This window comes from Phodopus roborovskii, unplaced genomic scaffold (assembly GCF_943737965.1).
Source record: "Phodopus roborovskii unplaced genomic scaffold, PHOROB, whole genome shotgun sequence".
Taxonomy (NCBI): Eukaryota; Metazoa; Chordata; class Mammalia; order Rodentia; family Cricetidae; genus Phodopus; species Phodopus roborovskii.
The window spans coordinates 17,423,796-17,438,643 of NW_026126511.1; the positions used below are offsets into that span (position 1 = coordinate 17,423,796).

The 14,848-nt window shown below is 41.5% G+C and overlaps 1 protein-coding gene across 4 annotated transcripts in view; it reads right to left on the reverse strand.

The window, feature by feature from the left end:
- The window catches only part of Lmo7 (LIM domain 7), a 183,521-nt gene that overhangs the window by 45,971 nt on the left and 122,702 nt on the right, over positions 1–14,848 (reverse strand). For 3 of the 4 annotated variants that reach the window (XM_051195279.1, XM_051195280.1, XM_051195277.1), the window contains exons 5-10: positions 13,285–13,315; positions 11,941–12,054; positions 7,374–7,572; positions 3,953–4,205; positions 2,760–3,041; positions 544–1,263 (exon numbers count right to left, since the gene is read on the reverse strand). In XM_051195279.1, coding sequence (XP_051051236.1) covers positions 544–1,263; positions 2,760–3,041; positions 3,953–4,205; positions 7,374–7,572; positions 11,941–12,054; positions 13,285–13,315 — 1,599 coding nt within the window. The remainder of the gene's footprint in view (positions 1–543; positions 1,264–2,759; positions 3,042–3,952; positions 4,206–7,373; positions 7,573–11,940; positions 12,055–13,284; positions 13,316–14,848) is intronic. The other variant, XM_051195281.1, reaches the window with a different exon arrangement.

Sequence of the window (14,848 nt, forward strand, 5' to 3'; positions counted from 1 at the left end):
ATAGTTTGACAGACTCATGCATTTTAATGGTGCTTGCACTGAACTTTATAAATAAAAATGCAACAAACTGATAGTCCAAGAAACCTAAGATCAACAAGAAAAATCAAGTTAAATAAAATCTGCAATGACATATTTTAAGAAAATGCGTAGCTAAATAAAAGACACTGCAAAATGTGATAAACACGTAAAACCACAACTAAACTACTACAGAAATGCTAGAGACATGAGGAGAAAAACTTGCAAACACAATTAGAAAATATTTTGAATCCAATTTCACATTGGACCATAACAGTGGACACTTCCAAGCCAGGGGCAAGCTTTATATATACCTTCTCAAATCATCCTAAGACGTGTAAATATGGAATTGCACTTCTTCCACGAAATGACTAAAAGCTTCTCAAAGCCAAATCATGTTTTACAGGATGCTTCAAAACGGCACACAGCATGCAGAGCTGAGGAAACTGATGCGGCTTTTTTTTTTTTTTTAAAGGAAATTTACACAAGACCATCACAAGCCAAATCCTTGCAGAAACACACTCTGACCTCTCAACCATCAGCCGCTTCCTGTGCCTAAGTCTGCTGGCCTCCCGGATGGCCTCCCACTTCTGTAGGTCAGCCTCGCTGCAGGGTCCAGGCTTGAAGCTGGTGGGAGGCACAGCAGTCCCCAGCTTCCAAGACTGGATCTTGCGAGCCAACATGTCATCTCTCTTCTGTCGATAGGAAGGAACTAAGACTCTACAGCTACTGCTTTTCTCTTGGGGTGGGCGTGTCCTTTCGAGCGCACAGAGAAATTTCGCTTGGATTTCCGGAGGCAGGGTCCAGGGTTCAGGGAAAGGGACCGGCTGGTATCTATCCGGGGCCCCAGACAAGGGCACTTCATTCTTCTGTGCTGGGATCCGTCGAACAATCATGTCATCTTTTTCTAAATCTGGAAGCACAAGCTCACCTTCCCGACACTGCAAAATTATATCTCGTTCAAAAGCATCATCTGGCTCGGAGAACCTTCGAAAGTCTTCGAAGGCTCGAAGGACACACGGATTTGCATGGAAAGCCCTGGTTTTTCTAACAAAGAAATCATCATTTTCTAAATCAGGATCCAGGGCTGGCAGCTCAAGGTCATCTGCTCCATAGCCTGGTGTGTGAGAGAGAATTTTTCTGCGAGTTATGAGCCTTGGGCCAGAGGTAGGATCGATTTTGACATTTGGTTCCGAAGACAAGATGTCATCAGAGTATGTTTGAAGGGCCTGAAGCAATAAAAACTGACTGAAGCACAGAAAAGAAAAAGGAAGAGAGAACAGTATTAAGTATGAGGAGAACGGTAACTGGTCAGGAGACAAACCAGCACTTATGGGGTGAATTATTAGGAGCCATGGGAGGGAGGGAGCATAACAGACAAGACACATACTCAGAGCTCTTCTCTGTGACTTCCTGGGTGTCATCTAAAGAAACAACAACACTTTATATTCCCCAGGAATTGTGAACACTATCGGGAACAAGGGGCGGATTGTGAACACTATCGAGATTTCTAACTCCAGTCAAGCGTGCCTCCCAGGCACCGGCACAGACACCATTCCCTGTACTTTCTAAGTCATTCTCCATAGTGGCCTCATCCCCCTCCCTAGAGAAGGCCACGTGATCTTAGTGCCGAGATGGCCACAGTGCACAGCATGGTTATTAGAAATAACCAAGTGCTCTAGAGTCTTCTAAGAGAGAGACCCTGAGGCTTGGTTTGGATCTCCCTTCCAGATGTCTATCTAAGAGTTCCCTTTCTCCACTCAACAACAGTAAATTGAAGTCATATTTTAGAAAGCATTTTTGGGATGCATTTTCGAAAGAATTCGTGCACATAAATATTCGCTGCCTTGCACATTATTGCATTAATAGCATGTTGACACCTATAGACTTTGTAGCGACACTCAAGCAGAAGGCAGTGTGCTACACACTGTGCCTTTATCCTGAGTCGTTAAGTTTCCACGAGTCAGTGGTCGGGGCCCAGGTTAATGTAGCAGCAGCAGCAGCCAAACAAGGTGTCCAAGGTCAGTCACAAGCAGGTAGCTCATACAGACAGGTGCACCTGGACTCCTCCAAGGCACCGCCGGTCCTCCTGGCTGCATGGGTGTCCTGTGACCTCATGGCATGCTTGGTGGCTCGCTCCAGCACGAGTGAAGGCCTTCGGTAGCTGCTGGCTAACCTATGCTCTGCCTTTTCTAGTCTACTAAAAAGGGTGGAGCTTCTGAGAGAGCCCAAGGCCTCATCCTCAGAGTCGGAATTCCTTCTGCCATCAAGTGACATGGAGAACAGAGGAAAAAGAGAAGCAGAGAAAGAAATGGAGAATATGAGCTCTGAAACCCATGCCAAGTTAGATATCTTAATGTCTAGAATCAGAAGGACTATTTTTGTTTTGTTTTGTTTTATCCTGCTCCTGCCATGGTTTAATAATAAAAACACAGGCTACAGGGACTTTATTAAGAAAAGATAAAAAGTACCCCCATTTTTTTTTTCTTTCAAAGACAGGGTCTTATTCTGAAGCCTAGGCTTCTTCTGAACTTATTTAATTCTCCTGCCTCAGCCTCCAGAGTGCTAGGTATGTACCCCCATGTTGAGTTTAAACAAGTTTTTTTTTTAATTATGAAAGTTCTACAGATGTTAGAGGACAAATGAACCTTTTTCTATCCCTAACTGAAAAAACAAGACGCAGGATGAACCAGGCCAGGGCAGAGAACAAACACCGGGGACCAGGAACATGCACATGGACAAACCTGAATCCCTGAAATTCCTTATACCATGGCTTATAAGTCTCTCTCTTTACTTTTTTCCAGTTCATATCTTCAGGAGTCCAACATTTGGGGAGAAACTGATCAAAAGAACCCCCTGGGCTTGGCATGACTGGACTCAGCTTTCGCACATAGAGATCATCCTTCACGAGGTTGGGGATGCGCATGATCTTTTCTTCCTCCTCTTCCAAATAACAAGAGGAGGCAGAAGTTTCTTGGACTGTGTGCCAGCGTTCCATCTTGGGACCCCAGGTCCTCCTCTGGTTACTGTTCAAAATATCCAACCACGTTAAGATACTGTGTAAGCAGCCGGTGGCACAGAACCCAAAGGGCATGCACTCCAGCTCACAAAGTTTGCACCCCTGTGAATGAAGCAAATTAACTCCCAGTCTCAACACCACAGTTCCTAGGACCAAATTAAGGTATCACATCATCACCTCACTTTATAGTTAGAGAAAAGCTAGGTACACAAGGCTGTGTTATAAGGAAGACAAATTCTAAACAGAGTGGGTGTTGCTGTCTCAATTCAATCAGTAGCATGATAGGTACCCAGACCTGGGACAAATATATTTCTGACCTCGTCAGTGTGTGCATCCCAGAGGCTAACATATCACGAGAAAATGCTTGAAGACGAGAGCTGAAAGCAGTAGTTTGAGAACTGAAACCCTCAGGTCTCCTTTTCACATGGAATGTACGGTGGGCTAAGTCATCCAAAATCACACCAGGCAAACCTCCACCTACCAGCGGGGTCAGAGCCGCTGTCAGAACCACACAGCAGAGGAAAGAGGGATTTGAGAAATCATCGTCTGCTCTGCTAATTTGATGGGAAATTAAGGGTTTCTTTTCATGTCCACCACTATCCACAAAAATAAAAAAAGAAAAATAATGGAAGGAAAAACTGACGGGCTCACGATAGAGCACATCAGTGGTCCAGTAAAGCTGAAACACACCAGTAAACTGAAAGAATGCGTCTAAAGGAAGGCCCTAGCCATCGGATGAAGTTCTGAAACACAACAACTGTCTTCAGTGCACGTATGACTGAAAATAGAGGCAGGAGAAGGAATCCCCATTAGAGGTATGAGTCAACTACACTTTAGGAGCCTTTGCCTTAACCATGTTAAATAGCCCGCAAATCCAGAAAGCAAACTGAACTCCATAGCCATATCACATGACGTTACCTTGAAAATGTTCCATCTGTCTCTGTGTAGACTGGGCTCGCCCAGCTTCTTCTGTTATCCTCGCTTTTGTCTGGCCTTTTCTTTCTCAACGGTGCTGGCACGTAGGATGGCTGTTTGCTTTTGTTAGGCAAGAAGCGATTGAATGGTTGAGCAGACTTTGGTTCAATAGCTGAAATCCTTCGATAGGACATATCATCTTTGTTATACTCCTGCATTTTGGATGTAAACTCCCAATCTGTGTCACTTTCGAAACCTAAGAAGGCACAAGAACTTGCTTTACTCTCCAGCATATTCCCGCTAAGACCCCTCCCCCCAGCATAGCCTCTTCTCCCTTGGAAACCTAGCACTGCCACTAAAAGGCCCGAATATTTTTAGAACTTTGTCCAGAAGTTGTGATAAGACCCATGAGGAGGGACTGGCTTTCCCTACTGGAGGCACACACAGTTCATTCTTCTGCTGTGGTCCATGATAAGCAGGTAAGTCCCCAACCCCCTGCTCAGTCCCTTCTCTGCCCAACCTTCTTCAACACATGTGATAAAATCTAGCAATCTTGTGAGATAGCATAACTCTACAGGACCTCAGTAATGTAAGAAAGGGCAGGAAGTTACAGGAAACAACAGGTAATCGTAGAAACTGAAGGAAGACTGCACCACACTCAACAGTGACAGATAGACCCCTGGAAGGTCACACATATGGACAAGGATCCTACATCATAGAGAACAGACTAGATGACATCTGAAGCCCTAACAAATTAAAGCTTATGCCCACAAAAGAGCACGGTACTAAAAAGGGTCCCCCCTCTAGTAAGCAAAGGAACAATAATGGGAATCAGGAATTTCGAGTAAGAATTTACTTAAAAGCAAACTTAACCACAAAGAAAAAAAAAAAAAGCCCTTTTTATAGATGCCAGTGACAGACACAAATAATACTACATTCTCCAGCTGAAAAAACAACAAATGTAGATGTTTTAAAACACGAGAATAGAATAACCATATAGATCCAAAAGGAGTGATCGTCCCTGCCTTCGTTGGTCCCTGCCTCAAGTGCATCTCTGAAACACAGGGAGTTGGCAAATCTTGCTCGCTTCCTCCCAGCAACAGAAGGCAACTCCAACTCTGCCCATAGCTACTGGCCTTCTGCATGCCTTCCAGGTTAAAGTGACCTAAAAGCAGCTTGCCTTTGTCACCTGCCAGGCAGGAATGTACAGTAAACAATGCCAATATGGTTCAAAGAAAGTGATCTGACACAGCTGTGCCTCAAGAACAGGGAAGAAAAAACAGTCTGGCAAGAAGGGAAGACTGGCTTGGTAGCCATGGCCGGGATACCGGAAGTGATTAAGCTACTTCTGTTTTCTTTTGCTTTGTTTTTGACACTTACCGAGAGAGAGAGAGAGAGAGAGAGAGAGAGAGAGAGACCGAGACCCTCTCCTTATCAAAACTACTCGAGAAATTTGAAAATCACAGACTATTTGGCTTTTGAAATAATAAACTTAAGAATCTTATTTAGCTAATAGTTTTTATTGGTACGAATATCACTCCTGATACGTTTTCATACAAAACTCATAAAATGCACAATTTTCTAATCCTAAAAATATTATCCTAATTATGGTTACCACCCACTATAATTGTGTAGGCAGCAGAATTTAATAGAGTAGTCACAGAAAGGATTCATTGTCCTGGAACCCGCCTCCCTCCCACTATCCTGCTTGTAACTGTCCAGACATCTACAGTCCTCAAACAAGGTCCCCTTGCAATGTGACCATGGGGCCCTCTGATTTACGTCACACACACCAGGCACGGGCCCACATAGCAAAGGAGACTCAGATCTTACACCACCGATTCTCTGTGTTTTGATGATAAATCCACACATGCCACAAAGCCACAACCTTTCCCGCTGTTACTCTTTGACAGGCAGATAGAAAGAAGTTCAAACAGCGCATGCCATAGGCTCCTCCTCGGTCAGTTAAAAGGAACACAGTGGGTTGAGATTTTTCAGGCTCAGTTTACAACTTTAATTACTCGGCTGAATTACAAACTTAGATTTCTTTCCTTACAGATATGATCATTTTCATCTGCGCTCAGAAAAAGCCAACAAAAACAGTGGCACTTACAAAGGTCAATACTAAAACTGTTCGCATATTTCTGCTATCACTGCTCTAAAAGTTAAAGAATTTAGTTTTGCAATCATGCTTCACTGGCTTTTACCTTCTTTTCCTGATGTTTGAGATTTTGCATAATAAAAATCTTGGGTAAAGTATGTCCACAATAAACAAACCGAAACCCTCAAGGATAGAAAGAAGTTCCCAGTCAGGGCTCCCATTTCTTTCCTGATAGTGATGATGCTTGGAGCACAGAAATACTTTTAAAAGGGAAAAAAACCAAAAACCAAACAAACAAATGGTCTTGGAAGTGATAGGGTTTAAACATGAGCATCTCATGGATGTTGGACACAATGCTCTATTGCTGACCTATTGCCTAAGTTTTTGAAATGTTATCTGTGGTTTCTACTTAGCCATACTAAATCCAGACTACCTAGATATTTAGAAACTATTAATACTACCCAGGAGTCACAGGGATATACATGCAGTTCTTTTTTTAAATTTACTTATCCTTACTGATTTTGTGTGAATGCATGTGTGTTCATTCTCACCATAACACATATGTGGAAGTCTAAAGACAACTTACAGGATTCGGTTCTCTCCCTGTTTATACTCTGTGGGTCCCAGAGATGGAACTCTTGATTCCATAGCAAGAGGTGCTTGCTGCTAAGCCATCTTGAAAGCCTCAAAGACATACATGACAATGATGGATTTGACCTCAAGCTTTCAAGTTTGAATGGAAGGTCCTTCCCACAGCAAGAATTGGATTAATTCATTCTCTCGAGTGTGTTCTGTATTAAATTACAATATAGACAACTACTAGAATATGCTTCCTACATCCATGTTACCCAGTCAATTAAAGTTTAGAGAAAACTGTTAAAACACCTTTCCTCTTTCATATTTCTTAAGATTTTCTGGTAAAATTAAGACAAGAAAGAAAAAAATAGTTGGGAGGTAGAAAGGAGGCTCTACAGACTCTTGTGCACTTTGTGTTTAGATATATGAGTTAACAGTCCTTATTAGATACCTATTGCTAAGCCTCTATCTGCAGAGTGTCTGACTGACAAAATCCAGTCCCAGTAAGCTCAGTGAGCCATCTCCTCACAAGTCCTGTCCAAAAAAAGGAAACTGGCATTACTATGAGGTTTGACTGAGGGAAAAGTAAAAAGCAAAACAAAATTTAAAAACCACCTAAAACTCATGGCTTTATGAAAATCTATGTCTTGGTGAAGTCTTTGAACTATTTCCATCCCTACGTTCTCTCCTCAGCCATTTCCTCTTCGTATGCAAACGTATAAACCCATATCCCAAGTCACAACGCACCTTCCTTCCCACCTCTAAGGGTGAGATCTGAGGAGCAGCTGGTCAGTGATTTAGACCCCAAGGAGTCCAAGCTTTCAAAGGAATCTTCCCTCCTATGGCTGCCTGGAGGGGCAAGAAAGTCTCCTCGGTCAGGGCACCAGGTGTCACCGTAGCCACTGTCCCGGCCACTTCTTTTCAGGCAGCTAGACTCCTCAAGTGCCTGCAGGAAACATACAAAGATCAGGGATGAACATGAACTTTCAGAAGTGCAAACGTTCTGATTAATTAGACAGTCCAGTTGACAAGATTTCTCTGTCCAGCAAAAGAAAAATAAATGTTAAAAACACATCTCTTTTGTCCACAAACTATGACTGGTGGGTATTCAAAATTACACATAATAATACGATCCCTGAAATTATTTCATATAGTTATATCATCAATACATAAGATGAAAATACTAATAAGAACAGCCTTGAAGTGCTGGGCAATTATTTATATTTTTGTCTGGTAGAAAAGATGAATGAAATCAAAGAGAAAAAAAGGGAGGCACATCTTTAGGATGTTTTATTCTCGCTCCAGGAAATATCCGAGGTGGTTTATGCTAAACATAAGACCAGAGTGACTTCTGTTATCCCATCTGATCTCAAAAAAGAAAAAAGATTCTATTGTTTTAAAGAGCAGTTGGGTATGCACATCACAGAATTTGTTTATTTTCATGATGATGCAACCTAGATTGAGACACCGGCAGCCAGGCTGCCTTTCTTTTGGAGTCAAGGGTAGCATACAAGCTTGCAGGCTATAAAACTTACCTTCTTAGACGGCAATAAGATAGTTCTTTTGGCTCTTAGGTGAATAAGAGATAAACAGAAACACAGCAAAAGATATTACATCTCAGTTTATACCTTACGTAGAACTTTCCCAAAATAAGCCATTTTAATTAACACACCTCTGAGATCCAATGCCAAACCTAATTGACCTCTTAAAACTTAGGACATAAATGAAAATCAACAAAGTTAACCTTGGGTGACAAGTGAAAGAACATAAGAATAGCAAAATATTACATGCAAGCTTGGATTAAATCATGGTTTAACTTTTAAAAACTATATTAAAAAAATAGTTAGAGACCACAGGAGACTCAATAATAAATGATGAAGAATGTTGATGAGATTTTTTAAGTATCTATTATAGCTACACAGAAAAATATCCTTACCTTTTTATTGTTAATTTGTTCATTTAAATTAAGAACAATCTTATTTTACGTATCAATCTCAGTTCCCTCTCCCTCCAGTCCTCCTATTCCCCCCCACCATATCTGCATCCCAGCCCCCATCCACTTCTCAGGGAGGGTGAGGCCCCCCATGGGGGATTATCAGAGTCTGTCACATCATTTGTGGCAGGACCAAGGTCTTCCCACTGTGTCTAGGCTGAGAGAGTATCCCTCCATAGGGAATGGGCCCTAAAACCTCATTCATGTACTAGGGATAAAAATATTCTTACTCTTAAGAGATGGAGTCTGAGAATACAGGAATGAGGTATGGTATCTGAATTCGTCTTCAAATGGTTAAGAGAAGACACCGATAGATGGTAGATACTATTAAATAAAGCCAAAATGCAAACACTACATCCGGCAGTAATGGTGTGAGGTTTCCAAGTGTTACTGTCTTAACATTTTATCATGAATACTTTCAACATATGAAGTAGGGCTGGCAAGTGCTCATGACAAGTAATTAGCAGCTGTTTCAAGCAGACCTCTGCCAAGTCAGATGCATCAATCCATGAGTCAATTGTCCTACAAGTGTTTGAAATGCCAAGAACGGCTAGTACGGAGACTGCACACTAGTGTTAAACTTGACATTCTGGCATTAAAAATACCAGTATCTACCTTTCACCTGCCACTTCAGCAGATGGGGACGTCAAGCTTAGTGACAAGAGGCTACATCTCAAAATACAAGAGTAGCATTTTAAAGTAAATCTTTAGTTTCATGGGGTTTCATCAACAGACTTTTTGAAACCCTCAGAGTTAACACATGACTTCTGACGTCATCAGCGTTAACATGACTGATAATGAGCCATGTGGCCTGTTATAAATAACCCTAGTCTGGCCCTGTAGCCCGGTTTCTGAGGACTTCACCCTGACAAGTCCCCCAAAGTGAGTCATCCACAACTTATAATCTGACTCAAATACAGCAGCTTCCTCTGAGTACTGTTTCATTGCTGTTTCCAATCGGCATCATCCCTGCAAGTGAACTGGGAAGGTACGCTTGACACAACACCTTTATTTTAAAAGAACCGGTACAAAACAAACGATAGCGTCCACGTGCCCCTCCTATCTACTCCCACCAGATAATGGAATAGGACGCAACCACAGATTTACCTACAGAAAACAAGTCTTGACCATCCTGACTTTGACACTGATGACTTTGAACAGCCTTTAAAGAGGCATTCCTAGCACAGACTCTGCACTGAGGTTACTCATCCTGAGTCACTGCCATAAAAAGCAGGAAAGGCTATAAAGAGCGCTAGCCCGCGAGCCCGTGTGCCCTGTAGCTTCTAACCGCCTAGCTCCTTAGTTCAAACAGCTGTGAAATCAGGTTTCCCTTGTACCCACAACTCCCTGCAATTCTCTCACCAGAGCCTCACCCTCTTCCATGGCAGGGACTGACCTGCCTTCCGTTCTCAGGCAATTATGCTTGCTGGTAGGTGAGTCAGTCATTCCCCAACATCTAGCGCACGATAGATGATGGATGCATGGCAATATCTCAACTACTATCTCCAACTAATTCCTCCCAAACATGTGAACAGAACTACTAACTCTTCTCTGAGTGTTCATGTACACATACACCGCACATGTGTGGATGCACATACATGTGAAAGTGTTCATGCACAAGCAGGCATATGTATGTAGAGGTCAAAGGTCAATCTCCAGTGTTGTTTTTTTTTTTTCAAGAGACATCCACCTTGTATTTTCTTTTGTTGTTTTGTATTTCTTGAGACTGAGTCCGGGTGTCTTATTAGTCCGTACTTTGTCCAGCAGACTGTAATGCTGTGAGGCCCCAGAATCCTGCTGTCCTTGCCTTCTCAGTGCTGGGACTGTGTGTGTGTATCCCCATATTCCACTTTATTGCATGAATTTGGGGGTCAGAGTCATGTCCTCACGCTTGTACAACAAGCATTTTGCAAACTGAGCTATCTCCCCAGACCTAAAGTAATCATCCCTTACAACTGAAGAAAAGAAGTGTAACCCCATACCGTCATAATGTACTCATGGCCAGATGCAGCCAACGTATATTTTAAAACATGGGTAGATAAAGGCAAAGGCAATTATTCTTATCATGTCCAAGTAATCCTCTGCTCTAATAACAACATTTATTTCATACTCACAGTATGTCAGAAACACTAAATATCTTTGTTTAATCATTAGAAAAAAAAGTCTTACAAAGCAAGTACTACTATATAAATGGTGTTTTATCATTGTGAGCAACTGTTTTCTTCCAATTCTTACAAATGCCATGGATAAATTAGGAAACCAGAGGGATAGTTTTCCATCTAGGACCCTACAAATGAAGTTTTGTGGGGTTTTTTTTTGGGGGGTGTTTTTGTTTTTAAACAAAATCACTGTGTTTTGGACTCAACATTTGGTCCTTCTCAAATAGTTCACAAGCTTCAAATGCCTGTTGCAATGATCTCAAAACATGAAAGTGCACAAATGCATATACAAACAAGGGCTCTGGGCTTAGCAGTTAAGAGCACTTGCTGCTGTAGTTCCCAGCACCCACATCAGGCAGCTCACAACCCCTGTAACTCTAACCCCAGGGTACCTGATGGTCACCAAAGTCAGCAGCATTGTCCTGTACACACACACACACACACACGCACACGCACACGCATGAGCACTTGTGTATGTGTATGTGTGTGTGTGTGTTTACAATTTAAAACATCAAACAGGAACAAACTTTAAAATCTCAGGAGTCAATCATAATGCATGCCTTCAATCGCAGCAGTTGGGAAGTAAAGGCAGGAAGATCAAGAGTTCAAAGTCATCCTGGCTACACAGCAAGTTGGAGATAACTTACATCACTTGAGCATATCTTAAAACAAGAAAAATTTTATCAAGATTCACTTAATATTTATTACTCTTCAGTGAACACTAGCAGCATGATGATATTGGAATGTGGTCACTAGATAATTATCCATAAGAAATAGTAGATTAATACAAGGAAACTGAGTAACTCCTATAAATGTTAGTAGCCCTAAAAGTGCCTTTTACTGCAGATTGAGCTCATAACGAGTATAGAAACAGTTAAGTTATACAGTGTATAAAAAGCAATGTGTGTGTCATCAAATTACCTAAAATTAGGGACATAAAATTCTATACCTTTGAACCTGCTGTGGAACAGATTATTCCCTGAAAGAGGCACATTAAGCCAGAAAATGAGTAGCCAACATGCCGACTTATCCCTGTCTAGAAAGGAGCACAGACGACCTCCATGTCTGCTGCAGAGAGGCTGAGAGGTGACAGGAAAGAGCATGATGAGGTAGAAGCATGTGTCACAGTAGTCATCTCATACAGATGGACTTTGTTCCTTACCTTAGTCAAAGCTTGTCCTAGCAGAGTCTCAAAAGCTTTCAGATTGAGGTAGGGACCATCATAGTAGGGGTTATTTTGTGCTTTTCTTCCAAGCCAGTACAAAGTTATCAAAACCTAAATGACAAGAAAAAGATCAGTGGATTTGTGAGTGAGTGAGTGTGTGTGTGTGTGTGTGTGTGTGTGTGAGAGAGAGAGAGAGAGAGAGAGAGAGAGAGAGAGGGTGCACACAGGTCCCACGGGTGTAGAGGATATAGGACACCTTCCAGAAGCTGAATCTACATTTGTTTTGAGGCAGGACCTTCTCTATTGCCTGACATTCCACTAAGTACGCCTGGCCCATGAGTTTCTAGGTGATTCTTCTGTCTCTGACTCCCATCTCACCCTAAGAGTGTGGCTTCCAGAGATCCAGCTCAGACCACCAAGTTTGTATAGTGAGCCCTTTTACCCACTGAGGCACTTCCTTGGCCCACAAGTGAAAAAAAAAAAATTATGTCAACATTTTCCCAACAAAGCTACCTAATAAACAACTAAAGTCGGTAATTCTTTGATGGGAGATGCCATTATGTATATACGTTTCTCATACTGGTTAATAATAAAGCACTGTTGGCCAATAGGAAAGGAAGATAGGAGGGACTAGGAGACAAGGAGGAAATAGGAAGTAGTAAGGAGGGTCAAGATGGAGAGTCTGAAGAAAGCAGTATGCCGCCGGCTCCCCGGTAAGAGAAATACATAGATCAGCAGAAATGGGTTAATAATTAAGGCAGAGCTAGCCGATAAGAAACAAGTAACAGGGCCAACAGCATTGTATCAAATACAGAGTCTCTGTGTATTATTTGGCGGCATGGCGGCGGGACAAGACCGGGAGGCGGCAGGCGGAAAAACCCATACTCGTTACAATTCTTAGCTTGCCCGATGAGCATATTTTAAAATTTTTTTTAGTTTTTAAATTTTAAATATTTTTAAATCTAAAAACTGTTACTTTTAGATATTCCTCTATAATTGTACCATATTAAGTGTATGAATTACCTAAGGATCTTAAGCAATCATGTCGACCCTTAATGTCTAATTTGATGGCCTCCTGCTTGCTCCCTTAAAACTTTGAAATTGAGTTTGATATTTACAAATTAGAAATATAACAACCAGTCCCTGAAACCTAATCTCTCTTATGGTAAAGTCAGTTCTACATAAAGTCTAACGATGAATTATAATACATACACTTAGACTAACTGGTTGGTTTCTAGGTGAATTTTAATTACAAAAAATGACACAGAGTATATTCTTAGATCCATTAAGACTTTACAGAACATAAAAACTATTTATAACACTCCATTAACTATAGCTTACATTTTTCAGTCTCCTGTCAGTCTCTTCTTGCCTGTAAAGAAAGAGAACATATTGATTAAATAATATCAATGGACTTTAAATTATTAACTACAACTAAAAATTCATTTTCATATAAAGATCCATCCATCAGTATTAAAATCACCTTGGCCATTCAGAAATCTTAGAGAACATAGCACAAGAATTTTCCCACAGCCATTTATTATTTTTTTTTAAATTGCTCTGTTTCTAATTTTATCCAGGATAGTCTGATGAGTTATATTCAGTTTTCTGTACGTAGTGTTCAAATCCAGTCTGAAGCTTTTTAAGCAAACATCGAAGTGTGCTCATGAGAAGAAAATAGGGAAGGACACACCAGAAAGGCGGAAAGCAAACAAGGGCTTTGCACTAAGTTCTCCACCCACCCACCGTCCTCAGGTTTTTCACCCAAGAAACTCTCTACAAACCGCTTAGAGAACCTGGCCCTTCAGAAGTTGACAAGTACAGTTTCAAAATGGGCCATGAAGCAGCAGTGGGACCTGAGGATTCAACCCCGTTATTGGGGAAGCAGAGGTAGGCAGATCTCTGTGAGCTCAAGAACACTAGGTCTAGTGAATTCCAGCCAGGGCTAGCTAGTGATACCCTATAGAGCAACCAAAAAAAAAAAAAAAACAGCCATGAACTTTGACCTGGAGAGTCTGAATGTCAGACATTTTTTTGTTGGCCTGTAAACAGCATGATGCTTACGAGAAAGTCAAAAGGAAACAGGTACCACCTCCATTTTCAAGAGACTTAACGGTGTGAAACAGACAGATGGGGCCTCCTTCAAGTACTCATGCATTTTCCATCATTACCAACAGGGCATCAGTCAGAAGCACTGCAGGAGCCTGAACTAGGTGGCATCTAAGATAGCTTTGCAGCATAACTGTAAGTAGTAAAAAGAAATATGCACCTGCACTTGATACCTATACACATACACACACACATATGTATGGAATATAGTTTATACATCAAACATTATAGACACAGTCACTCATACAGAGAAAAAGAAAACCAAAGCGAGAATGAATACAAAGACAAACGCTAAACTCAGCTTTCTTTATAACGCTACCTTTATACGCTACCTTTTCACAGAGCAAACATGAAACAAAATGGACGTATGCAGCTCCAAACCTGACCCCCAAAAAGCATCAGCAGGAAAATTCATAAGCCCTCGCATTGCTGGTGCATTAATACTCTGACCCTAGTTCAGGGCATCTGTATAAACTAAATATGTCCGTTGTCCACAAGCCAGTAACTCCATTTCCAGGTTAAGGCTCAGGAACAGTGTTTTTATTTGTTTAGCAAAAGTCAACACAGGAGACTTTCTAGCATCCTTATATTATAGAATATGGACACAGTGAAGTACTAAATGGCCATGGGATTGAACAGCCTGAAACTTCATTCAGCCATATGGTTCAGTATCACAAGCATTGGGAAAAGTAGAGGACAGATAATATGAACACATTAATATATAAAAGTCAGAGATTGGTACCCTTGGGACGGACGACAGGACAGGCAAGTGGCAGAGAGCAAGGGTTCCTCCACT